Source organism: Cnephaeus nilssonii (assembly GCF_951640355.1).
Source record: "Cnephaeus nilssonii genome assembly, chromosome: 9".
Taxonomy (NCBI): Eukaryota; Metazoa; Chordata; class Mammalia; order Chiroptera; family Vespertilionidae; genus Cnephaeus; species Cnephaeus nilssonii.
The window spans coordinates 5,445,781-5,458,566 of NC_137080.1; the positions used below are offsets into that span (position 1 = coordinate 5,445,781).

Consider the following 12,786-nt stretch of genomic DNA (forward strand, 5'->3'; position numbering starts at 1 on the left):
CACCAGATGCTTTATCTCATCATTTATACCCTCTGCCTAGTGGGAACTCCTCAATATTGAGCTCTTATAAAACCTCCCTCAGGTCTGTACTGTGACCAGAGAGCAACAGGTGTACCAAGGGCAGCCACACCACACAAACACTTTTCCGCCACAAAACCCAGCAGCAATAGAACCTTCCAACTGCACTGAGACACGTGCAATGAAACAGACTTCTCCAGATTTCTTCTTAGGCCTACACAGCTCCTAAGAATAAAGCCCTTAAAAAAATCGCAAATATATCTGAAATCTAGAAACTTCTCTTCTAAGCCTTAATATAAAGTAGAACAAACAAAAACAACAGCTTTTTAAAAAAATCTTTAACCCCTGACATTTCCAAATCAGCACATTAATGTCTTACTGGTAAACTTGATGGCCTTTCTTGCTGAATCAGGTTCAAGTCTTCATGGTTAGGTTTCCCAGGAGCCAGAGGAGGTTGAGACCTAGTTCCATAGCCTTCCTGAGACATGTCCTAAACAAACACAAACAGAAAGCACTTCATAAATACCGCAATGCGTTATAAGCTTCTTCCGTAACCAAAATGAAGCAAAGGTTTATCACAGACTATCAACTCCTGTTACCTTTAAGCAGGCATAAAATGTTACAGCTTTCTTTTCTTAGTACTTTATATCAAAAGTAAAAACAAAAAAGGCAGTGAATTGTCAAGAGCACAAACATATACATATCATTAAGAACTAAATTTATTATGAGACCATGTGAACCAAAGACCGTATTTGAGTTTTGCAGGAAGATGACCAGTCAGTAAAGGTTGGAGGAGGGCAGCTATAACCAACTTCTTTCCAAAACAAAGCAAACCAGAAGCTATTTTCCTGTGTAATTCTGATTTTGATGGTAATGTTTGACTCTGATTTTGGTTGAACTGCCTTTAATATTACCTTGAAAATGTTAAAATAATTAATGAAAACTTTATTATCAACTGGCTTTTAATATGCCCTCTCAATAACCCACAAAACAACCTAATTATTAAGCTCACAGTATCCTGGGGATTCTACAAAAACCAATAAACACAGCGCTTACAATTCCTATGTTCACGTGGCACCGTCTCCAGAGAACCACAATAAAGAATAAAACAGCAGTGGGGAACCAAACACGCCCCCGAAACCTGCTGAGGTACCAGGAACTTATCATTAACATGGCCTTTCTGGCATCCTGTGGAACTTTTCCAGGATGCGTTCCGCGAGGCCTCAGCACTGGGCTGGAGTGATATTATATAAACCAAGTGCCACGCCACCCCGAACTTACTAGCACCAGGCCTCTGGCTGCTTACTGTGCCCGCTCAGCTACGCTGCGCCGCTGGCACCTGGAGCCCAGCAGCAGGACGGAATGCGAAACACTTATTACAGCAGGCCTTAATTGGCACTCAAAGTCGAAGAACCAGTTTCTTTTTTAAAAAATATATTTTATTGATTTTTTTTTTTCAGAGAGGAAGGGAGAGGGACAGAGAGCCAGAAACATCGATGAGAGAGAAACATCGACCAGCTGCCTCCTGCACACCCCCTACTGGGGATGTGCCCCCAACCAAGGTACATGCCCTTGACCGGAATCGAACCTGGGACCTTTCAGTCCGCAGACCCGACGCTCTACCACTGAGCCAAACCGGTTTCGGCAAAGAACCAGTTTCTGATTGAAGAGGGGGGAAGGAGAAAATATCACTTAAAAATGAAGTTCTCTCCCTTTTCCTGTCAGTTTAAATGTGTTAGAATTAAAGAAATATGACGTTCTAGTTCTCCTGTTAAATCCTCAAAATAATACTTCAAAAATTAATCTTTATTTAAAAATTAAGGTTTATTAGGCGAAACCCCATAAAAAGCTTTTGCTGCCCCACCCCTTTCTCATACAGTAATGCACTTAAAATGACACGGCTTCCTAAGCCAAGAAACTTTGGACCAATAGCTGATACTACAAAGCACACAAGCTGCACGAACTAGATTTAACCAGCCAAGTGTTGGTGCAGCCTGCCTTTAAACAGGCTCTGTGAAGGGCAGGCCAAGCAGCATTTCCCAAGCAGCCCTTCTTCCCTTTAAATAAATCCACAGACATAATTAATCAAGATAGCTAACCTCTAACAGTAATGCACAATGCCCTGTCAGCAGTACACTCTGTGAGGGAATTAAACCCAAGTTGTCCAGGTTTTTCACCTGTAAAAGACAGGTGAGCACACGCCATCCAAGGGTACTTAAAAGACAGGTGAGCACACGCCACCCAAGGGTACTTAGAAGGGTAGCTCTCCCATCCGGCTGCCAGCAGAGGGTAACGAGTAGGCTGCAGGGGACAAAAGCCAAGGCGGAAAGATGATCGCCCCTCTCCCGGCCCCTTCCCCCAACACCAAGTTTCTTCCAGATCCCAGACGTCCACTGGTCACACGGGCTTCCAGCTGGGTGCCCCGCGGGGCCTTTAGATTAACAGGGAGGATTTCCAATCAAGCAGGGCACAGGGCCTCCATTCAGGCAGGGCCTTCACCCTGTTACAAACCCCACAGAGGTGCGGGACAGGCTCACAAAAGGCAAACAAATGAGCGGGCGCCTGCTCCTCACGCACACACATTCACGGCTTTCGGACACTGATGCTAGTCATCTTCCTTTAAGGAACGGGAACAGACTCATGTGCCCGTGCTGGTTATTAGCCTTCGAAATTTCTTTGTATTTTCTTTTGTAGCTGAATGAACTGATTATTTTTAAAGTTGAAAAAGACCATTACAACTATAGTGAATACACATTTCAATTTAGAAGCTGTCCGCTGTAAAATAAGCAACACTTAACAGACTGAGCTATCAGAGAATTTTACGGCTTTAAAAGTTCAAACTAAGTAGATTCCACCAAAGTCTCCTAACCACAGGAGGCTTCCCATTATTAAATACAGTTGGGGGGGGGGGGGGGGACAGTGAGAATCGCTGAAAATGAAACTTGTTCCGCCTCAATGTTACGTTTGAACATGAGCATTAATTTCACTGAGAGAACATCCAGAAAGGTGCCCAGTTTTGAAGGAAGGCAATCATCATCTCCATGTGACTTCCACGGGACCAGAAAGTCTGTGCCTGGCTGCTTTAGCAAAGACGGGAGTTCTACCTCCTAACAAACTGAGCTTTCCCCCTCCGTGCATTTTCGCTTTCTGGCACGCGCTCATTTTCAGTTCAGGAAGAGTAAAGAGAGTAATTAATTTAACAACAATAAGAGGGCCATGTCAGCATCACAGTCTACGAGCACAGCGCCCAGGGTTGGAGCATCACTCCAGCCTTGCTCCTTAAAGCTCACACAGAGCACACTGGCCTGTGCCTGGTTTGCACACACACCATGACGGCCACCTGCCACGCGCACACAAAGCTGTGCCTCTAACAGAGTATCACTCTGGGTAACTTCTCCCGAGTTCGCTTCACGCCACTTCACTTTTAGAAAAGATCTACAACGGCACCTGTTTTTGCTAACAGAAAAAATCAGAAGAGAATTTTCCCTTTTCAGAGAAGTGAAAGTAGCATGCAGCGTCTGTTTCACATGAGCCATTACAGAGGCAGCAGCGCCTGCGGCCAGGGGCCCCCGAGCTCCTCCGCCTCTTGGCCTCCTCCGCCTCCTCCGCCCCTCCGCCTCCTCCGCCTCCTCCGCCCCTCGGCATCCCCTGCCCCTCCGCCTCCTCCGCCCCTCCGCCTCCTCCGCCAGGGCATGGCCGGTGATGCGCACCTGCGCTTTATCTCCGTTTATTCTGTGCACGGTTAGTAAGAAGTGTCCCAGCATAATCACAGATGACGTTCACGCGAGGCTCCGCTGCTGCCTCCTCTGTCTGTCTGCGCCTCGAAAGCTGGGTCCCTCAGACTTTAGCCCAGGACTGCACGCTGACCCCAGAGGGTGATGACTTCCCAATCTCTACTTCCAGTCCCATGTACTTTCACCACACTTTGAACCTCCCTACTGTAGGTAGAGCCCCACCACTCATCAAGTCCAGAAATGCCTCTCCTGACTGTCCTTACACCTGATCTCCTGCACCAGCCACACCCATCTGATGCTTCACCAAACCCCAATCACTGCCAAGTCCATCCCCTTCCCCTCTCCAACTGCCAGCACCTTCACTGGCCACTTTGTGTCACACTCGCTGGCCCACACGTTCGCACAGCTGACATGCTAAACCACGGATGGCATGGTGCACTGCGTGGCCGAGGCCTCCTCCTCCGTGCTCGCACAATGAAGCTCAGTCCTTGGTCTGGTACAGAGCAGCTCATCAAATACCCTCCAGCTGCACCTGGCCTCTCGTGGGGCACTGCAGGTCCCTGGCTTCACCCACTGACTGCTCAGGGGCTCCCATAGGGCCACGTGTCTGCATGTGTGGCTCTCTGTCTGTCTCAGTCCCACGTGGATGTCCTTCCCTCTGCATCTGCAAAGCATCTGGCTGTCCTCAAGATCCCGGGAGAAATGAACTCCACCATCACACAAAACCACCTCCTGCCGACTTCAGCTCAGCCCTCTGAACGAACTTGCGATGCTGTGTTTTAACTATTTGTTTGTGTGTCTCCTGAATGAGATTCTTACTTCCTCGTGGGTTCCATGCGGAGCACTCAATAAGAACCCGGTGAATGACTGACTGAGTGACTTCTCAGAGCTCACACTTAGAACCAGACACAGCAATACAAAGTAAATGTATGAGGATAAACACATAAAACTGAACAAAACTTGGGCTCACGTCCAAGAATATTTATCATGTTAACAGCTACATTGCCTGGTAGCAATGTGCTACAAAACACATTTTGTTGTTTGTTACTGGCAGTCTTACGGCAAAAGAATGCAGTAAAAAATATCCTGGAAATTAAGAGGGAAAAGACTATAGCAATGATCAGTAGTGCCATGAAAGAGAGAAAAGTCAAGACATTGTATACCTCCTCATGAACAAGCCAGCAATGAAATGTTCTTGGCCAAAATAATTGATAAGTTTGACAAAGCCTGTATTTCTAACTACCAGATTATCTATAATAATAAAAGTGTATTATGCTAATTAGACCGGACAGCCGAACGATCTTCCGGACGTCATTCAGGATGAAGCTGCAGAGGCGGGGGCCGAGGCAGAGGCAGAGGCAGTTAGGGGCGATCAGGCAGGCAGGCAGAGTGGTTAGGGGCAATCAGGCAGGAAGGCGAGTGGTTAGGGGTGATTAGGCAGTCAGACGAGTGGTTAAGAGCAATGAGGCAGGCAAGCAAAGTGGTTAGGGGCAATCAGGCAGGCAGGCAGGCCAGCGGTTAGGAGCCAGCGGTCCCAGATTGCGAGAGGGATGTCCGACTGCCGGTTTAGGCCCGATCCCGCAAGGATCCCCTGCAGGATTGGGCCTAAACTGGCAGTCGGACATCCCCCGAGAGGTCCCCGATTGCGAGAGGGTGCAGGCTGGGCTGAGGGACTCCCCTACCCCCAGCGTATGAATTTCGTACACCAGGTGTCTAGTCTATATATATATAAAAGCCTAAGCGAGCGTTACAACCGAAAAACCGGAACGACAGGTCAACCAGTCGCTATGACGCACAATGACCACCAGGGGGCAGAAGCGCAACACAGGAGCTGTCCCCTGGTGGTCAGTGTGCTTCCACAGCCAACCTCCCGCAGCTGCTCCCCCAGGCCGGCCCCCACCAGCCCTGGTGCTAAACCATTCGTAGACGGCCTGCTTCTGGGTCGGGGTTTCCTATGTAGCAGAGCAGCTCCCTCACTGCGATCTATTGAAAGCCAGTGGGGGGGGGGGGGGGGTGACCAGGCCGGTGGGGGGGGAGGGGCAGTAAGGAGGGACCAGTTGGGGGCAACCAGGCCAGCAGAAGGGGGGGCAGTTGGGGATGACCAGGACAGCCAGGGGGGGGCAGTTGGGGACAACCAGGCCAGCAGGGGGGACAGTTAGGGGTGATCAGGCCAGCAGGTAGAGGTGGTTAGGGGTGATCAGGCTGGTGGCGGGGGGGGGGGGGGGGGCAGTTAGGGGCAATTAGGCAGGCAGGTGAGCAGTTAGGAGCCAGCAGTCCTGGATTGTAAGAGGGATGTCCAACTCGGGCCTAAACCGGCAGTCGGACATCCCCCGAGAGGTCCGGGATTGGAAAGGGTGCAGGCTGGGCTGAGGGGACCCCCCGCCCCGTGTATGAATTTCCTGCACCAGGCCTCTAGTTATAATATAAAACATAAAAACAATTAACTATTGAAATTTTCCACCAAAGAGCCAAAAAATGCTTTATTACTGAAAGAGATCTGTATCAAGTTTGAGGGTTTTTCTCTTTCTTTTCTCCACTTCTATAAAATAACAGCAAAGGCCCAGGCAGCCATAGCTGCAACTGACTAGGATCACCCTGACTTCTACAGCAATTAGAAACAACAGAACATTCATGTCAAATGACGCTCTAACATTCTCAAAATGGTTTTCTTCATTCTTCAGTAGTTTCTTCTATTTACTCATTTAAGAAGCTTTCATGAATAACAAGAAACAAAATGCACACCCCAAATGCATAAAACTGACCATTCTATATGAACTGAAATTGTTAAGGCAGCAAATTATCTCTATATTCAAAATTAGTGCTGAGCTTTTACTATCCTGCTCTGTCTCCCAAGGGAGAAAAAACGCAGCGGAGCGAGGAAAGCCGCCACTTTCTCATTTCGCCCTCCTAACCTCTGCCAGTCCGGCCAGGAGCCATCCCGCTGCTGATGCAGCCTCCAGGCCCTGGCACCACCTCCCAGCAGCCAGGAGGGCTGCCACCCAAGCCCCCGAAGCAGTCACATGGTTCCTCAAGTCTAGGGTGGCCTTGCTCAGACCTGAAAGTAAAAGTTCTCTCCTCAGCTGCTCACAAACTCTTTAAACTTAAAAAGAACACCCCGCTCCCCCGCCGCCCCAGCAATGGTTCCAAGCTGAGACCACTGCAATAGGGATAGCAAGAAGAAAGGAGGAGATTCAAAATTCAAACGTGATCTAAGGCTTCCCCAGTAACCAATTACCTTTAAAACAAGAACAATTTTTATCGACCTATATTCCAAAGCTTTTATTATCAAGCTAATTCATAGACTCCAGTGCTAGTAACTAAATGCTGAGCAATTAATGACAACAAACAAAAAATACCCCTGTCTTTGCTCCCATTACAAATCTTATAAAGCAAAGGATATGAACATTTTCATGATTTAACACAGGCCTTTTATGGTTAATTTTCCACAAAAGCTACAGAATAAGCAGCAGCTTATAAGTTAACATTTTGTCATATAAATAATAGGAAATATGGTTAGAGAAATTAAATAACAACAGCAATAAAGAAGTGTTTATACCACAATGGGTCACTGCCAATGTGCTTAATCTAATCTCTGAACTCCTTTAGTGAGTGACAAGTTATTAAGCTTAAAGTATTTTACCCTCATGCTCCAAAGCTATCTCCTTTTCAAATGATGCCCATTTGCCAAATGCTTTCCATTTATTGCATCTTCTTTTGAAATAGATCACGAAGATGTCTAAATAAAGCAGTACCTATATATGTAAAAGGCTAAGTGACTGGCCGACAGCTATGATGCACACTGATCACCAGAGGGCAGATGCTCAACGCAGAAGCTGCCGAGCAACAGTAACTTTGCAGAGTGCCCTCTTGCACTCCAGGACCCCTCGGGGGATGTTGGACTGCCAGTTTCGGCCCGATCCCCGCAGGCCAGGCCGAGGGATCCCACCTGCCGGAGGGACCCCGCTCACTCTGCAGATGCCCTTCAAGCCCCGCACTGCCCCAGGTGTGGCTGGCCGGGGAGGGACCTCGGGAGGTTGGCTCCAGGGCGTGTACAGCCCGTCTCACCAGTCCCGCCCTGCAGGCCACCTTCTAATTAATTTCCTTTCGATGTGCATGAATCCGTGCACCGGGCCTCTAGTTTAGAACATATTTAAACACTCACATATAAGTTGACTCAGACTTTCACTTGGTTCAACTATTGAGAGATTGATCCACTGTGCCATGTGGACTGCCAAGCAAGTACTATTTTCCGTTTTAAAAAGTATTAAACAATAACCTTTTATTTCATTTTCAATCATTAAGAAAAAATAATACAAGTCACCAATTCCAAACATAATTAATATGTTCCTTCGAAATGACGCTGACTCTTTAACCAACCTCAGAGTCTAGTTCGGTATCATTCAAGGTCGGGCATTACCTCTACTTTCAAGAACAATAAACATCCTTTCTTCTTCTCTACCCAGCAAGCTTGCCCACTCCTCAAGCCCTCCTCTAGGGCCGTTTACCAGCACCGGGCCATAGCTTGAACCCCCCCCCCCCCCCCCCCCGTCCCACTGTACCGTCATTACCTGTGCCTGTCGGCCCTTCTACTGGACCGGAGCCCCTTCAGGTTGGACACAGTGTCTTACTAATCACTGGGTTCCCAGCATATAGCACATTCCCAGGCACAAGAAGTTCAATAAATGGTTTACATTTTGCTTTTCCTACCCAACCTATCTTCCGCAATTTTTTCAATAAACCTAAGGTTAAAAGAATAATAAAAAGATAAAGTTGTATCTTGAGAAGTATGCATTCATAATACCCAATATTTCTCTCAAAATCTGAGATCATTCATTCTATCAGCTGGAAGAAAAACTATACCCAAAAAGCCCAAGTCTTAAACACTCTAGCCACTTTACACTAGGGGTTTTGAAAAATCCATCCTGACATTTCTTTTCTCTTAAAATGAATTGGGACTCACGTGAATAAAGTTACCTCCTACAAATCTTCTCTAAGGAAAGGAGAGTTTTCTGGCTGTGGGAAGTGTAGTTTGAAGCTATGAGAACAGAGAGGGCTCTGCGAGGCTGTCGGCGTCACAGTCCTGAGGTGAGCTGGGCAGCAGAGGACCAGCCAGGGGAAAGGGATTAACACGGACCATCCGTCTGGGCCCCACACCAGGGAACTCCCTCCAGGGTACCTGATTCTTGGAACAACTCTGTAATCATGTTCTTTTAAAAGTTGTGTGTTTTCATTTTCTATATTTACTGCTGGGTGGTAATACATCCCACAGATTCAAATCCTGCTCATAATTTTGAGCTGTTCATGCAACACCATATCTATATCACTCTTGTTTGTATCAGTGGAGAGGTCATGGTTATCACACGCCAGATGGCAAACCTCTGACTATTGCACAAGTCTTCAAGTGTAGACATGTCTGAGCATTGACTTAGGAAAAACAACATTTTATGAAAAACTACTTTTTATTCTTCCCATTACATTTAGGGCATTATATTGATGTTTAAAACTTTGTATCTAGGTCGCTCATATTATATATAAGTTTTATTTTTAAAAAGTTAGGAAGCATATAAAATATATATATATATATATATATTAGCAGGTTTCAAGGAGGCAGTTGGTTGTCCCAAGGATGAGGAATCACAAGGAAACTCAGTGGGAGTAGCGTGGGGATGACAGATTGTCCTAGAGTGTATGAGACTCTGACCCAGCAGAGTCGTGTCCCACACTAACTTCAAAAATCCCAACATTCATTTAGATTTAAAAATAAAACAATACAAAACGTTAATTACTTGTCTGAGCCTAGAACCCAATTCCAAAGGACTCTTAAAATAATTTTACTATACATTGAATTTTCCAGGAATAAAAAAACTACCATGTATGTTGAGGGAAGATTAGACTTTGTTTTGACCAAGAGCTGCTCACCACTAATAACCTGCTTATGACACGAGTTGTTAATGCTCCTGGATCGGTCACATTGTGTAGCAGTCAAGTTCACAGTGACCCCACAAATACACACAAGCATCTTTTTCACAACTCTCTTAATATAGCCATGCCTAAGCATTTATCTAATTAAATATTCAATATTTTATCATCTGCTACTTTCTTTCTCTTTTCCATATACAGTTAGTGCATTTTTCTGACTTGTTTGAAATTTTTTCAGGTAACCTATACTATCTATGAATTTTGTATCCATAAGGTCTGTGAATTTATTTAGAAAGAATAAAGGAGACATTAGAAAAGTTTCATTATATAATGGGAATGTACTGCCTGTACGTTCTATATTATCTATTATATTACATGTGTATAGTTTTAAATTGTGTAAGGGATGTCAAATTAACAACTAGAAAATATTAAGAGAGTCCCAGTTCCAACAGCATGGCAGATTAAATGTTCTAAATGTCTACTCATTGAAAGATCTAAAATACGAATATAATGCCTTTTCAGATGCATCAGGGACTTGGCATAAATGTGAGTAAAACCAGATACAAACAGAAAGTAAACCAAGAACATAGAGAGTAAGAGCAATAGAAGCTGACCTTTGCTCAGATTCACCTTTCCATTTGATAACTACACGGGAAACAGGGACAGGAGAGGCAGTACAGGGCTTGCCAGAGGTGAGTGAGATATGAGAGAGTACCTCTCAGTTAAGAGCATGAAACCCCTCTAAACAGAAGAGAGGAATACCGGACTTCAACTTAATACTCAAAAGTACAAGGAACTAAAAAATGGCCCCTTTGAGAATGAGCAACCCCAGTCTAACCATCTCCAGGGTTTCTGGTCAAAATTAACACTTAATGGCGTGGTCTGCAAAACCTCATGAAGAAAATTCCATTTAAAGTGGTCCCAGAGGCCATCAGCACCCGAATCTATGGCCAACCTTAACATCACTACTGTGGGACAACGGAACATGGCGCTTATCCTGATGTAGTGCACTCGCAGCATCGCCTAGGAAGGGCTCCACCATGTCCGCCAGTAACGAAGTGTGACAAACCCCCAGACTCAGGGTCTAGGGTCATCTGCTTCACAGAAAAAGATATAATGAAAAAAAGAGACCATACTATAATAACAACTGAAAAGACAACATTCTTAGGAAAAAAGCATGGTAGAAATGAAAAGTTTATATAAAAAAACAAACACACACAAATAGTCAAGAAAACTCTGAAAAAGAAAACTAATGAAGATATACTAACCCTACCAGCAATGAAAAAAATAATAAAAACTGTATAGTACTGGGGCATTAATAGAAGGACCAATAAAATAAAAGTCGAGAATATAACCCCACACACTGTACCTAAGGAAATCAGTAACTAATAAAGTGGCATCTCCAATCAATTGGGAAACGAGAACTCTCACTGTTCATTTTATGTGTCAACTTGGAGTGTTTCTGGATGAAATTAGCATGTAAATCAGTGACTTTCAATAAAGTAGATTGCTCTCCATAATGAGGGTGTACCTCATCCAATCAACTGAAGGTCTGACTAGAACAGAAAGACTGGCTTCTGGAAGCCACAGGGCATCACCAGCCAACTGCCTTCAGATTCCACCTTCACATGAGCCCTCCTTCTGGGTCTCCGGCCGTCAGCCTTTGGACCACAACAAAACAGCAGAGTCTGGACTTGCCAGTCTCCATAATTATGTGAGACAATTCCTTATAATAAATCTCTATCCTGACCAATCGGATGTGTATACATATACTGGAGTATAAACATATCTCATAATACGTCAAAAGACAAATGACGAGATGAGGGATAGTGGTTACTAACTCAAATCACAAAGGTCTGATCTCCCTAATATATAATGAGTTTTCATAAGTCAATTTTTTTAAAGACCAACAACTAAATAGAAATATTTTAAATAAATAAAATGAGTTTAAAGTCTTGGAAAAAAAGGAAACACAACTACTTTTAAATATATAAGATGTTCAACCATCAATCACAAGATAAATGCAAATTAAAACTACATGATCAGATTGGCAAAAATCCAGGAGCTTCATAAAACCATGCCTTTGGCACATGTGCCAGGAAACAAGTACTCTCCACATCGATGGTGGGCGTATAGACTGGTACAACCCCTAGGAGGAACAATCTGGCAATATTTTCCAAAATTATAGCTGTAGTGTCACTTCCAGGAACTTACCCTGCAGATATGCTTGTACATTTATAAAATGGCACATATTCAAAGTGTATCATGGCAATATTGTTTAAATTGCAAATAACTAAAAATAATCTAAATGCCCACAAAAAGAGAACTGGTAAACTAGATTAGGGTAGGCTCATAAATAAAGCTATATAAAAAAGAACAAAGGACTACCTTATGTACTTTTTTGCAGAGATCTACAGAAAATATATTTAAGTGAGTGGGGAACGGAGTTATAAAAAAACAGAGTACAAATAGTATGTTATAGTATGCCATCATGTGTGTAAAAATTAAAATACGGTATTTTGCTGCTTTGTATAAAAAAACTCTGGGAAGAAATACAATAAACTAATACAGTGGTTATCTGGCAAAGGAGGGAGTGGTGGTGAATTAGGCAAGAAGAACTGTGGTGGGAGACCTCTCTTTGTACTTTTTAATTTTTAAAACAAATGAATGTATTGATTATTCAAAACATTATATATTAAAAATTGTTAAAGACACAAAATGAGTGAGGTATCTTAATGGAACTCTAAAATTACCTTCTGTATCAATCACATTGACAAGACACATGAAGTATTATTTGCTGATGGATTCCCTAATATCAAATCTATGTATGCTCTGCTTGGAAACAAAACTGAGTCTGCAGAAAGGAATATTATGTCTGTTGTGAAAACGGGCTTATTACATTAAACATATTTAAACTACTTTGCTTTTTAAATGTATGTGAATTCAGTATTACAAATTCTTATTAAAATTCAGCCTGATTTTGAAAATATTTTATTGGCTATTTTTGTTTTTGGATATATTTGGGGGGAATTCTTCTGTTTTCAGAGATGCTAATTATGTCTAAAATACAAGATGTCACTTCCCAGAGAAACTTTCTAAGTCAGTCTGAAGACAG

At 43.9% G+C, this 12,786-nt stretch overlaps 1 protein-coding gene across 3 annotated transcripts in view; it reads right to left on the reverse strand.

The window, feature by feature from the left end:
- Positions 1–12,786, reverse strand: part of ARID1B (AT-rich interaction domain 1B) — a 356,868-nt gene that overhangs the window by 222,620 nt on the left and 121,462 nt on the right. For all 3 annotated transcript variants that reach the window (XM_079780169.1, XM_079780170.1, XM_079780171.1), the window contains exon 4: positions 398–508. In XM_079780169.1, coding sequence (XP_079636295.1) covers positions 398–508 — 111 coding nt within the window. The remainder of the gene's footprint in view (positions 1–397; positions 509–12,786) is intronic.